The sequence below is a fragment of the Martes martes genome (genome assembly GCF_963455335.1).
Source record: "Martes martes genome assembly, chromosome: 14".
Taxonomy (NCBI): Eukaryota; Metazoa; Chordata; class Mammalia; order Carnivora; family Mustelidae; genus Martes; species Martes martes.
In genome coordinates, this window is record NC_137902.1 from 71981058 (window position 1) to 71995879 (window position 14822).

At 39.9% G+C, this 14822-nt stretch overlaps 1 protein-coding gene across 2 annotated transcripts in view; it reads right to left on the reverse strand.

Annotated features, from left to right (window-relative positions):
* Positions 1-14822, reverse strand: part of PRKG1 (protein kinase cGMP-dependent 1) — a gene marked incomplete at its 5' end in the record, with an annotated part of 1240279 nt that overhangs the window by 355502 nt on the left and 869955 nt on the right. For both annotated transcript variants that reach the window (XM_080822909.1, XM_080822908.1), the window contains one exon: positions 5966-6029. In XM_080822909.1, coding sequence (XP_080679035.1) covers positions 5966-6029 — 64 coding nt within the window. The remainder of the gene's footprint in view (positions 1-5965; positions 6030-14822) is intronic.

Below are 14822 nucleotides of genomic sequence, written 5' to 3' on the forward strand. Positions count from 1 at the left end.
CAAAAGCAAGAGCTGACCGCTTAACTGACAGAGTCATCCAGGCGCCGCTCGGGTGCTGCTCTAAAATTGAACTACTTATGTGTTTATTATTGAGTTGTGAGTGTTCTTTATATATTATAGATACATAAAATTAATCATCAAAGGACTTGTATCAACTTGGCTGGGCCACAGTGTCCAGGTATTTGGTCAAACATTATTCTGGATTTCTCACTGAGGGTGTTTTTTATGGATAAGATTTGATCAGTGGACTTTGAGTCAAGTAGATTTCCCTTTATAATTGGGGGGGGAGGGGTCTCATCCAATCAGCTGAAGATCTTCATAGACCACAGACTGACTTCCCCTGCCAAGAGGGAATTCTGCCAGCAGACGATCTTTGGATTTGAACTGCAACACCAGTTCCTCCAGGCTCCAGACTGCCAGCCTGTCCTGTAGAGTCTGGACTTGCTAGCCTCCACAGTCACATAAGCAAATCCCTTAGAACAAATCTCTCTGTAGACATATACACATCCTGGGATGCCTAGGTGGCTCAGTCGGTTAAGCATCCGATTTTGGCTCAGGTAATGATCCCAGGGTCCTAGGATCATGTCCTGCATTGGGTTCCTTGCTCGGCAGAAAGATTGCTTCTCCTTCTCCCTCTCCCCCTGCTTGTGCACACTCACTCTTGAGCTCTCGTGCTCTCTGACAAATAAATAAATAAAATCTTAGGGAAAAAAAAGACATACACACATCCTATTCATTCTGCTTCTCTGGAGAACCCTGAATAATACAAGTCCTTTATTGCACGTGATTTGTGAATATGTTTTCCCATTCCATATTTCCTCCTATAATAGACTAAGATGTGAAAAAATCAGTATTGGAGTTCTTTCTTTACTTTTTAATCTCTACATCCTGCCAATACACACACACCCTATCCATGTCATTCCCCTTCAAAAGGAGCTATTTGCCTCACAGAAGGGAAGGCCCAGAAGACACCAGCAAGAACTAAACAATTCGATCTCCAAATTCAGAGTCCTTTATGCCAAAGCAATTGAGAAAGAACAGGTCTTTGAATTCCCTCTAGCTTGGCGTCGAATGGCAAGAGCCAGGCCTGAAGGAAGGGAAGGAAAAGTTTAATTCTACCACACATTTCAGAAGAATTAATAATGTTCCTGTCTGCCCCATCGGTTTCTGTCCTGAAGACTCTAGGACTGTTTATAGTGGTAAAAAGAGAGCTCAGAGTGCTCTAATAACTCAACCAAATGCAGGACTTGCCCTGCATTACTCAACTGGAGAGATGCACATGGATCTGGGAAGATGCCTCCATGAAAAGGTACTGCCAAGCAACAATGAGATACCTCATCGCACCTTGCAGCAAGAAGCAGGGGCCGGGGGGACTCTGTTACATTAACCTCCTTCTCCAGCCATGTTCCCTGGACTATATAATCTGCTATTTGCTTTCTACCATATTATCAAGTAATGGGGGACTGAAAACGTGTCATCCTTGCCTTTTTTTTTCCTACTTTTACTTTGTCTTTTCAGGAAGTCCAAAGAATACTATTTGTATAAGACCTTGTCAGGGCCATGATAGTCCAAGTATCCAATACAAATAATAATAATAATAATAATAATAATAATAATAATAAATTTTAAAAATGCCCACACAAATAAATGTATCATCTAGGGAAACAAACCAAAACAACCCATTATTTAGGTTCAGATGTGCACAAGATCCAACCGTACAAAACTGCAGACCCCAAGGTAAAGAGCTTTAAAACTGTAGCAAAGAGGGTTTTTTAATTCTAAGACAACAAAATCCAATTTTTTTAATGAGCGAATTGGACATAAAACAGATTTTAATAAAAGCAAAGAAGTGGTTTTGATGTGCTTTATTTTCCATTTAAAAATCAAGAGATTTAAATATAGTACCCATGCCCCATTTCTATTTGCATAAAGGGAAAATATGCTATGCCAAGTGGTAAAAAGTGAAATTTTTGGCTTGATTTGCTCTTCAATCTGCCATTTTCTATGAAGTACAATTTTCCTTGAGTTATCTAAACTTTTTCACCCTCATTGGTGAAAGCATAACTCCTACCCTAAGGAACTTCAAGCACTCTTTGTGATATGGCTTTGAATCAGGTTAACCATCGATCATGTTTTCTATAAGGAAATGTTTTTATTTGTAAATTTCTTTAAAGGTGTCACCGCAGTCCTGATAGCTGAGTGAACATTAGACACTGGGCTTATTCTCCATTGTGCTTGGATACTTAAGCACTGAAGGGAACTGTTTCTCAGTTGGAGATTAGCTAGGAATGGTCCCATCCATTTGAAAAATGTCATTCATCAAGAAGACTAATCATGTGTAAATAAAGGAAGAAGGAAAGTATGTTATGTTGTTAGAGTAATAAAGAAGAGATCACATCCTATCTTATAATTTTGCAGTTCTTTTCACTTACACACAGGTGTTTCTTAGATTCTCAGAACAGATTCTAACACTTGACTAATTCAAATATATATATTTTTGCTGTAATACATGGGATAGAATAGAGGTCAATGAATCAGTTTATAAAGTCAGAGGTTGGTATTCCCCACATGCTCCTAAAAATCCTCTTCTAATTTATTTTACAAACAACAAAATGGCTTATCTAGCAAACCATGTAGTTGGAGTACCTAAAACAATCCGGTATGTATTAGGGCTCAGTTTGGGTCAGGTATGGGCTGACAAAAGTGCATTATGGTGATAATGAGTGTGAATAATTAGAAAGCCACATAAATTATTTCAACCTGTCTTGCAAAACACAACTTAGGAAAATGCTGGGATTATTTTGTTTTATCCAGACAGGCCTTTCGCCAAGAACCTATGCCTACACACAACTCCTCAAAGGGCCTAGAGAGAATGTTTGTAGGTCTCTTTAAAAAGGCAAGAGAGTCAAAACGCAGAGGAAATTTTTCTACTATGTGATATAAAAGGAAAGAAGAAAGGGGCCCTAAGGTGCTATACTTGGAGCAAGGGTATTAGTTTCTGATTTAGAAGCTCACAGGGCAGAGCAAACAAGTGGGTACGTCTGTGCTAGAAATCACAAAGGGGATGAGTGCACCAGAAATGACTCACACGGGGCTTCTCTTTCACCTGCAGAAGAGGATGCCCCAACTATCCCACGGTGTCCTCAAGGGACTCCTGAGCCACTTCATCAGTGACACTGTTCTCATTCCTCTACCAGTGACACTTGATAGCTCTCTCCATCCCTAACTCCCCTGGCCCAAGTCTGTAACATTCCTTCTGTGCGTTAAAGACAGGAAAGCTTCCACCACTTTAGGACCCATGTCTGCCTTCCCCTCTGCCCAACAGGCATGGTATCACGTATCTACACGTAGATCTCTGCGTGAACATCACCTCCTCAGAGAGGTCCCCCGTTGGTGACCTGGTCCAGAGTGGCTTCATCCCTCAAGGCTATTTTCCTTTTTTTTTTTCTTTAAGATTTTATTTATTTATTTATTTGACAGACAGAGATCACAAGTAGGCAGAGAGGCAGGTACAGAGAGAGAGAGAGGAGGAAGCAGGCTCCCCGCTGAGCAGAGAGCCCGATGTGGGGCTCGATCCCAGGACCCTGGGATCATGACTTAAGCTGAAGGCAGAGGCCTTAACCCACTGAGCCACCCAGGAGCCCCAAGGCTATTTTCCTTCCTTACTGCTCATCTGTAACCTCTGCTAGAACTTCCACTAAGGGAGAACACCCCTGAGTCCCCCGAGTTTGGAACAATTCCTGGCACATGGCAGTGCTCCATAAATATTTGTCCAACAAACAAGGCTGTAACTTCTTTGTTGAAAGCTATAATAATATAGCCTTCCTTTCAAGATAATCTGGGCTTCTTTCATCGTGAGGATATTTGCAGCAAAAAGACAGCTCACTTATTATGCAAGCACATTTCCCTTTAATGTTATGTGACACTGGTATTGCTTTTGTTCTTCCAAATTTGCTGCACGCCATCTGATACATCATTTAATCTAATTTCTCACTGCGTTTGTTGATTCAACTTGAGTCGAAGACTTTTCACGCATTGGGTAGTCTATTTATAGGTCTACCTCGCATTTTGTCTGTTGACTTCATTTCCATGCCCTCAAGACAAATATGTGGACACTTAATCACACATTTGCCTTCCAAGGCAGTGAGGGTGTGGGCTGTGCTAAGGCTCACGCCATCCAGCCCAAGGTAAATTAAGCCATCTTTTGATTAGGAAAATCTGACATAACATACAAACCTATTTCTCTGGTCAGAATTATTATAGAGCCAAAGCTCTTGTTTTGCAGAAAATACAGATCCTTCCACAGATGTGAAAAAGAAAGAACATGATTGAAAGTTTTGTTTTTTTTTTTTTTTTTTTTTTTTTTGGGTAGGGCTTGACTGGGTCTAGTAAATGTAAACTTTTAGTTTCCTTGGTTTTAAAAGAAAAGGGTCATCAGATCTTTAGTGTATTCAGCAAGGAAAGCAAAACCAAAAGAACTGGGAAAAACAGTTTTACACCCCAAGAAATTGCAGGTACAGGGGTTGGGGCATTCAGAGAGAAATCCAGCCAGTACTTTTTCTTGTGAATTCTTTATACCTGAACCTAGGACTCAAATGTGCTTTACTATGCGTTCACATAGTTGACAAGGGAGACCAATGAATCATAGGGAAGCATTCTTCCATAGGCGTGGAACGAAGAATGTGTATATAGGCACTTCTCAGGTTCTAGCGATCACTGAACGACCAGGAGGGTGAGGAGCCAGAGAGAAAAACATTTCACTCCTGTTAACGCACCCCTTCAACAAGTCTTCAGCCTCCAGAGACTCAAAACCCGTGATGCACCATCTGTTCTTGGCCCCACTCCTCCCCGAGTACCTCGCTCCTCGCTCCGCTGATCTCCCATGGTCAGCCTCCACCATCCTGCCTGCACCTGCTGCACAGTCCCCCCTTCTCTCCCTCTGCCACTCCTGGTTTCCTGGCCAAACACCCATCCACGTGTCTATGGGGAATAGGGACCCCAACTTCCAGAAGGGAAGATGAGCAAATGCTAATGACCTCATCACACTGTCCCACCGCCCCCCACCATATTCTTCTCCACTACCTCCGTGCTACACTGAAAACTCCTGCCACCTTTTGTTCCACCAGAATCCAGCCTGATCTCTGTCCCTGATCTTAAGTCATGAATGAACTCTTCCTTGCCTGTTTAATTTAGACTTGGGCTGGTTAACATCCAGTGGCACAGGAGCACACCTGGCCATCACACTGTTCTAGTTCAAACACACCTCTGTTGTCTCCTGCCTTCTCCTCTGCCCTTGAACCTCTCACACCTCTGCCCCCTCCTCATTTTCAGAATGGCCTTGCATTCTGGATCACTGATGAAAACAGGATACCACAGTAACTTTCCTCCAGCTCCTACTACACTCCCATCACCCCACCGACCCGCACTGCACCCCAGTACCCTTCCTTCCTGGTCTCTGGAGGCACCAGAGACCATATCCTTTCGAGCTCACTCAAGACCACCTGAGCTCTGCAGGTTCAGAGAATAAGTAACAGTGACCTTTCTACATGCAGGCACACAACCAAGGTGTATCCAATACACTCAGATGCTACTACAACAGTATCCAACCACTAAGCCCTGATGTAAATTGGCTCATCCAAAGCTTTAGCATTCTGGGTAATTAAAGCAATCCTGGTTTACACCGACTGTCGTCGGAAAAATACTCTAGCTCCCATTCTTGGAATTCAAAGTCACATTCTATTTGCCACAAGGAGGTTTCCCTCCCTCTGTCGCTCAGCTGATTTGCACATTTCTAACTGTGGATAAGTGACAGATGTGCTGAGCTCCTTTTTATCTGAAGCCAAGTAGAGAGCTCATCCCGGAGCATAAAAATATTTACAAGGTTTCTGAAGTACATGACTTGTCATCACCCTGCTGTGCTGGGCTATGTCCCATCTCCAAAAGTTCAAGGATAAAAAACAATTACCTCTTCAAGGACATCGGCAAGCTTACTGAGGATCTCTTCAGGAAGGCTCTGGAATGTTGGGACACTGAAAAACAAAAGAGATGACGCTGAAGCAACTTTCTTTCACAAACAAGGCAGCAACGTGCAAATGCACTTCAGGACGAAGAACTTGCAGATAAAGATCAAAGCAGGAACTTAAGCATGACTTGATGACCAACAAGGAAAGCAAATGTTGTACTAGAAAGAACTTGGAGTCTGAACAGAACTGAGCTCAAATCCCACTGATAATTACCTGTGGGACCACGGATACCTCAGTGATAATGGGGAGAAAACCACTTTTTTTCCTTATCAGTCTGTGTCACCAGATCCACCACTGTTCCATCTGCCTCTCTGGGTCCCTCTAGACACTCATGCACACGCATGCGCACTCAAGCACACAGGCAAAAAGTCCTTCTACAGGCCAACTCCTGCTCATGCTTTAGAACACAGCTCCATCAATGATATGCTCAGACCTTCAAGCATTCATCCAACAACCTTGGAAGCTTCCTCTCTCCCCAATCCCCTCCCCCTAGGTCAGGTTCTCCCACCATGAGCTCCTGTATCCCTTGCTAATACAGTCATTAGATACTTAATCAGGTATTTGTTCCTGGGTGTTCTCCCTGCTAGGATTTAAACTCCACAAAAAGAAGAAAGATTTATCAGTCTTGTTCAACCCCCGCGATTTCCATTATTTACAAGTAACTCAATAGAGGATGTTGAGTAAAGTTATGAAAGCAAAGATGCGTGAATGTTTCCTGTGACAATTAGAAAGATCAGATCAGACAGGTGGAGAAAAAAGCCAGACTCAGTAGACCAGGAAAATTATTCTTCTTTCCTCCTCTTATTTTCCTCCCACTGACCAGCAAATGAAAATATTGAGTGAGCGTAAATGCATAAATTCATGAGTTATTTTATATTTGAAATAGTAATAAACTTAAATAAAAAAAACACCTCATCAACACATAATTTTTGAAATGCCACTGGAAAATCTAACTGGGATATAAAACTAAATTCCCATTTAATTCCATCTCAGTGCTTGAGTAGAGAGAGGATGCTAAATGAGCACATGCACGTTTATATATCTGATTTTTGACTTAGCAAATTACTCCAGCTTGATTAGAATGAGACAGTGAAAGAAGCCATAGCATACTATTTGGATAGAAGCATGGAAGTTTTACTGTTAATTTTTTACTCTGATTCCTACCACTTAGTGTAAAGCCTATTGATAAAATCCCGGGGTTTTACGAAGAGGTAGAACAATTCACCCAGGACCATCTGTTCCACCAGATTTACTGCTGCGGTCTTGGCCACGTGGTTTTTAATTTCCAGAAGGCAGTCTATTTCAGCAGCTGGACGGAACTTAATCTCAGAAAGAGAGGAAGTCAGAGAAAGCTGTTGCCCAAAGTGATGCAGGTTGAAAAATCTAGCCCTTCCTTGTTCTTTTAATGAGCTATATCTCTGAGTCTCCTAAGATCTAAGAACAGTTAGAATGCTCCCCTTCCAGTGGGTATTTGCAGGAAACACAAACTATAACTGAGTTTTTCTCCTTTCATTGTAATTAGCCCCCTTCTTTAGACAGGGGCTCCGCTATTTATTTCAACAATGGCTATGTCTATGCCAAGCCATAACATCAATACTTCAATGTTCCTGAGAGTTCTTATCCATGAAAAAATAAATATTTGCTTGACTACGTAATACACTAAATGGAAACAGAACGTTAAGTTTCAGGAGGGCGCTTTAAATTACCTTCTACAATTTCACCTTTTCCCCTAGCTTTAAGGTAGAACAAAATTAGAAGTTATTCAAAGTGTACATCATGATGATATGATACACATTGTAAAGGGTGCTTCCCGTCTAGTTCATTAACACAGCGGTCGCCTCACAAGTTTTGGGGGGTCTTTTGGTTGAAAACATTCCAGTTGTCTTCCTTTAGCAAAATTCACAGTGGGATTGATCATCCTCACGGATTTACACATGAGATACAGACTTTATTCATCCTAAACCACAGCTGAAAATTTGTATTCTCTTACTAGCCTTTTCCTGTATCCTCGACCCTCCAGTGCCTTGCAACCACTTTTTTACAGGATCTTTCTCTGAGCTTGACTTTTATTTAGGTTCCACATTTACATGATACAATGTATCTGTCTTTCTCGGTCTGGCCTGCTAGACTTAGCATAATGCCTTCAAGGTCCATCCCTGCTGCAAATACAAACTGCAGGATTTCCTTCTTTCTCATGCTTGAATAATGTTCCATTGTATACTTATCATGATCTCCTACTTAAAGGTCTCACAGCCTTCAGCAGCACTTGTTACTAACAAAAATTAAGGGTGATTTTTAAGAAGAAACACTGTAAAAAACTATCCATAACAACTGGGGAACTTCTAGATTAACAAAATAGAAGGCAATTAAAAAAATAAATAGCTCCACTTTAGTAAATTGCTCTGAAAACACTTCTGTTGCCATCTTTAAAATCTTAAGATATTTATTACTGCAAATACTCCATAAGGTCTCTCATATAATTTGCTAAGAATTACTGGTTACCAGTAGCTTGAACACCAAGAACTGAGAATCCTCATAATTTGGAATTCTACCCATGAAATGTGGTTAAATTTCTCCCAAATACATCAAAAGATTCCACTAATTTGGACATATAATTCAAGATGAAGTTGTTTATGATTTAGAAAACTTAAGGCAAAATAATTATCAGGACAAACTTTGAGAACATGTTTCAACAGTACAGGAGGATATTTAAATATGTGTAAAAATAATTATAATTATTTGCATGCTAATTACAAGTAATTCTTACATATCTATTAAAACATTTTGCTCCCTAAGGACTTTCAATAGGCCTGTCATTATAGAACACACTTGAATGTAATGTAATAGACATGATTTAATATGTGTAAAGCTTCACCATTGGCTTTTTAAATTTTTTTAAGATTTATTTTAGAGAGAGAGAGGGAGGGAGGAAAGGAGGGAGCAGAACGGGCAGAGAGAGAGGAAAATCTTAAGCAGACTCCCCGCTCAGCGTGGAGCCAGATACACGGCTCAGTCTCACAACCCCAAGATCATGACCTGAGCCAATTCTGAGAATCCTATGCTTAACAGACAACACAGCCAGATGCCTCACCACTGGCTTTTCTAACAGATTGAAGTAAGTACTTGGTATTTGCAATGACAATAACTGAAGATGAGATGAGTGCTTTCTATTTGCCAGGCACTGGGCTAGGCATATTATAGAGAACATGAAGGTTCATTTTACAACCACCTTCTGAAATAACCCATTTCACCAATTTGACAAGTGCAACCTTGAGAATTTGCCTGAGATCACAGCACTCGATGTAGGTGAAGGATGAAAAGGACATGGAGCTTGTCACTTACCCACTGAGCTACACAGCTTACAGCAAAAGTACTAGCAAATGCCTCATGCAACTTTTCATGCAACATTCAAACCAGTTCCATATACTTTTATACAATGATTCGGATATGAATAGCACTAAGAATATGAGATTTATTAACAACCTTTTACTATGAAAACAGTTGAACAAATTGAAAGGCTGAAAGAATAGTTCAAGAATCACCTGTATCCCTACTATCCAGATTTGCAACTGTTACCATCTTTGTTTCCTCTACCCTCAGTTTGCCTTTTCCTATGTGTATAGTAATAAAAAGGCTTATATTTTGATGAAATATTTGATAGTCGCAGATATCACCTTACCCCTAATCTTCAGTTATTAAAAATAAGAACATGTTCCTAAATAACTATAATACATTATAATACAATCAGAAAATCAACTTCGATTCTGGATACCATCTATTATCTGTTTTGTATTCAAATATTATTGTTCAAAAATGTCTTTCCTGGTTTGTTTTTTCTTCTCAAACCAGGATCCAGTAAGCTTCTACACATTGGTTTTGGCTGTTATATTCTTCTAGTCTCTTATTCTAAAAGATCCTTCCACCTTTCTCCATGGCACTGGCTTCTGGAAGACACTGAGACCACGATCTCATTGGATGTCCCACATTCTGAATTTGCCTTAGTGATTTTATTTTTGCTAATCCACTTCTTGAAATTTACAACAGAGGGGAAAGGAAATCCAAGTGCAAAAAACTGTATCTCAGCCATGTGTTGACTATATATATATATATATATATATATATATACACACACACACACACATATATTGTATATATATGCAATATATACAAAATAACATAATCGTATATGGAAGCAGTTCTTGGATGAGCACCTGGGTGGCTCAGTGGGTTAAAGCTCTGCCTTCGGCTCAGGTCATGATCTCAGGGTCCTGGGATTGAGCCCCGCATTGGGCTCTCTGCTCAGTGGCGAGCCTGCTTCCTCCTCTCTCTGCCTGCCTCTCTGCCTACTTGTGATCTCTCTCTGTCAAATAAATAAATAAAATCTTAAAAAAAAAAAAGTTCTTGGAAGGTGATCTGAAAGGCTAGGCCAAGACCTTTTCAAGGGGTTCCTCAAAGTCAAAGCAAATAGTTTAAAGTTGTAATTTGCCTTTTTCACCTTAGTTTTCAAATATGTACCACAGAATCCCCCAGAGACTCCATGACATATGGTAATGATGACATCACTTTGATATATATGTGTGGATTTCATATATATATATTTATAATAAATATATAATATGTAAGACATATTATATGTTATATATACTTAAGCTTGTAAGCTCTTGTGTTTCCTAGAATTTTTTTTAAGGTAGTGTGTAGGTTTAGGATATGTGTGCTATTTGCCGAAATTAACTCAGTATAATTTCAGTAATTCTGTGCTCTTACTAGACATTTTTCACACATGTAACTTTATTATCATCCAACATATCATTGTTTTGAACTCCTGAGTAACTATGGTTATTCAGGCTTGATACACGTTCCTTTTGTCAAGATGAAAAAAAAAAAAAAAAAGAAGAAGAAGAAAACACATTTGGATAACTTGTGTTGCAGTAACCGTTTTATATTTTTTCTTCAAAAACTTTTTTTTTTTTAAGATTTTATTCATTTATTTGACAGACAGAGATCACAAGTAGGCAGAGAGGCAGGCAGAGAGAGAGAGGGGGAAGCAGGCACCCTGCTGAGCAGAAAGCCCAATGCGGGGCTCAATCCCAGGACCCTGGGATCATGACCTGAGCCGAAAGCAGAGGCTTTAACCCACTGAGCCACTTAGGTGCCCCTTCAAAAACATTTCTAACTGTAAAAATTTTATCTAGTGCTGTTATAATTCTAGAATTTTGTAATTATTGGTATTAAGAACTTAATAAAAGAAAGTTTATTATCTTTTTATTCACTTTTAGGGATGGATCACTGACTTTGAAAGGCGAGATCAGAAGACTCCTCAAGCTACAGCTGCCAATTTCTAACCCTAAGGACACAAAAACATAAAGGATACATCAGAGAATTTTCTGACTTGTGGATGGGATAAATCTTGTCCAAAGCAATTTGGAGACACTATAAATGAGGAAAATATGACAATAGCTACTTTTCCCCTCAGTGTTACAATTTACCTTATTGTCTTACACAACAGAGTATTTCAAAATTAACTTTATCATGCTAGTTATGTCATTTTGAGCCCAATCATGGACAATTCAGGGAAAAGGAAATTAAGTTTTTAAATGTAGTCATGATGAAGTTTTGAGAAACAAAACTGATTTGGTACGGCTTCTCAGATTAAAAAGGAGAGCATTTTACAGGATGAGTGATCATCAAGCCTGGCTGGAAGACCTCCAGGACAGCTCAGAGACCCCTGAAGTCATGCAGACTTGACTCCATGCCTGCTGGATGACCTCAGTACAAGAAAGCATTGCACTGTCTCCCTACAATGATACAGTATCTTCCTGCATTTAAGACAGAGCTGCAGGCACAAAAAGGAGTTGAGATCTTCTTTACAGAAATGTACTTTTGCTGTACCAATGGATGCATCTATAGCCATGGCTAGACTTGCTCCTTTGCTTATATTTATTTGATATCAGAACCAACTGATCAAAGAAGATCATCTTTTCTATGAGCACTTTGCAACAGACACCTGTGGTACTGGCTGCTCCCTGTGGAATAACTGTCCATGATGATGGTTTACCCTGGCACAGCAATGCTGATATTTACATAGATGGTGCAGGAGCAGCGGTGGCCCCTAGGCACAAATTAAGGCAGTAACACTAAACTTCAGCAGGTGCCATTAAATTCTTCATCACCACTTACAGTTAAAAGTTAAAATGGGGGCGGCTGGGTGGCTCAGTGGGTTAAGCCTCTGCCTTCAGCTCAGATCATGATCCCAGGGTCCTGGGATCGAGCCCCGCATCGGGCTCTCTGCTCAGCAGGGAGCCTGCTTCCCCTCTCTCTCTGCCTGCCTCTCTGCCTACTTGTGATCTCTGTCAAGTAAATAAATAAAATCTTTAAAAGAAAAAAAAAGTTAAATAAAATGCCAGGGTTACTTTCAAACATTTTTGATGCAACAGTAAAAGTTATTCATTGTATCATGTTTCAACGCTTGAATATGCATTTTTTGAACACTGCAACAAAGTGGCAAGTCCACTTACAGCCCTTCTGGGGCTACTGAAGCACGACGGCTGTCTCAGGGAAAATCACTTGCATAATTGTTGGAGTTGCAAGATGAAGAGTTCCACTTTTTATATGCAACATCATTTTTACTTGGCAGTGACCAACCAACTGTGGTTATGCAGATTTGAGGATCTGGCAGACAATTCTTCAAAAAGAACAAAGTGAGCCTGTGACTTCAAAAAAAAAACAAAAAAAAACCCCCAAAAAACGAAAAACCAGCAGTATTTGTTGCCAATGATAAGATGTAAACTCTCAAATGAAAATTAAAACATCCGACAAACCTTATCCTCCACTTTGGGCTTAACACCTTTCCAATCAATTCTCAAGGACTCTTTTGATGAGATATCGATGATAGGTGGATATTAACAAATGGGAGGTTTTTTTTTAATTGGGAATTCTGCATAACTTGGTGAAACAGTATTTTCCAGATGACTGATGCACGATGTTATAAAATCATGCACGAAGAAAGATCTATTCAAAGTACAAGATGAATCAATGGATCTTAATGTAGTTATTACTGTTTCACATTCCATATTGTAATTAACCTTTAATAAACTACCACTTGTGGGGTAATGCTATAATATTAAATAAGAACATCCAAAATTAGCTGAAAAGACCATCAGCTTACTTCTCCCTTTTCCTACTACAGCTCTCTCTGGGAATGATCTTTTCATATAGTTCAACCAGAACAAGAGAAATTGAATAGATTGAATACAGAAGCAAATATGAGAATCTCTTCCACTAAGCCAGATACTGACAGACTGGCAAAAACGTAAACTCAAACTCCTATTTGCACTAAGTTCTGTTTGTTTGTTTTGGGAAGATATGGTCATCTTTATTAAAATCTTTATTAAAAACCAGCTACTTTACATTAAAATATAGTGTTTATTTTTGGTGTGTTTAAATGAGTTAGTAAATATTTTTAAATATTCTCATTTTTACCTCCTAATATTGTAAATATTGATAGATACAACCCACATAAGTTGGAGAACAACTGATGTACAGTGATTTATTGATGAAAACCATGTACGACATGGAATACCTACAGGATATTATTACAAGGAAAATGAGATAAAAATTATGGAGACTCTCAGATAGTTGTTTTTACTAAATCCCCTTATAGTTACAAGTAGAGAGTCTTGGCTGGAGAGTATCACAAAGGTAATGAGTACATTAGGTGGAGTAACAATCTTTATTTATTTTTTTCCTTTTATCTTTGTGTTTTCAAGATTTTCTGTGTTAGGACTGTATTTTTGTCATACGGAGTATTACAAAATACACAATCATGGTTCCAACTAAATAAAACATACCTGATGAGTCCATTTCAAAGAAAACTATTTTTACTCTCGTTAAAATACTGGTTTAATTCAATTACTTATTTACTCCCTCAAACTTGAGTGCCTATTATGGGCCATATATTGTTGTAGGTGTTTGGGATTCATCAACAAAAGCAAAGGTTCCTGTGTACTGATCAAAGAAATAGTAAATAGCAAACATAACATATATCCTACATATTTTACACTCATAGAGCACTTTAGGTAAGGGCTCCAGCATTTTCCACCGAAAAAAAAAAAAAAAAAAAAAAAAAGCCCCACAGTGTAGCAGAGATTACAATGGGAGGGGGTTTAAGATGAAAGATTGAACTGGATTAGGATGTCCCCATTGATAATGTGAGACTGTCGCAGACATCTAAGAGGTGGGAAGGACAGTTAACTGCAGATCTAAGAGAGAGGATCCAGGTAGAGGAACCAGGAGGGCAAGGGGTCTGCAGCCCTTAGTGGATTCCAGGAGCAGCACAGTGGGGCTCTGGTGTTCAGAGTTCAACAGCTGGGAGAGAACGGAAGAGCACAGGCATCAAGAGGAAAGGAGGAAAATGCAGATCACAAAGGAGCATGTGCCTCTCACCCCGCCTAAAGGACTTGGCTTCCATCTGAGTGAAATGTACAGACACTGCAGGGTTCCGAGTGGGTGTGGCAAGGTCTCGCTCCCAAATTAAAAGGACCCTCTCCCAGCTCTGTGGAGAGTCAATGGCCAGGCAGCCACAGTAGAGACTGTAGACCAGCAAGGAACCTCCATTTCCCGTCAACAGATGGTGGGCATTTGCAAAAGGGGGAAGCAGTGGTGGGGTGGAGAGGTACTTGAGCTCTGTGACAGGGTCAGAGTAGAGGCAGCGTGACTTCCTGGTGGACTGGATGTGGGATCAGAGGGAGGTAGGTGGAGGAGGACTTTGTGGTCAGCAATCTATAAGAACAGTCTATTTTT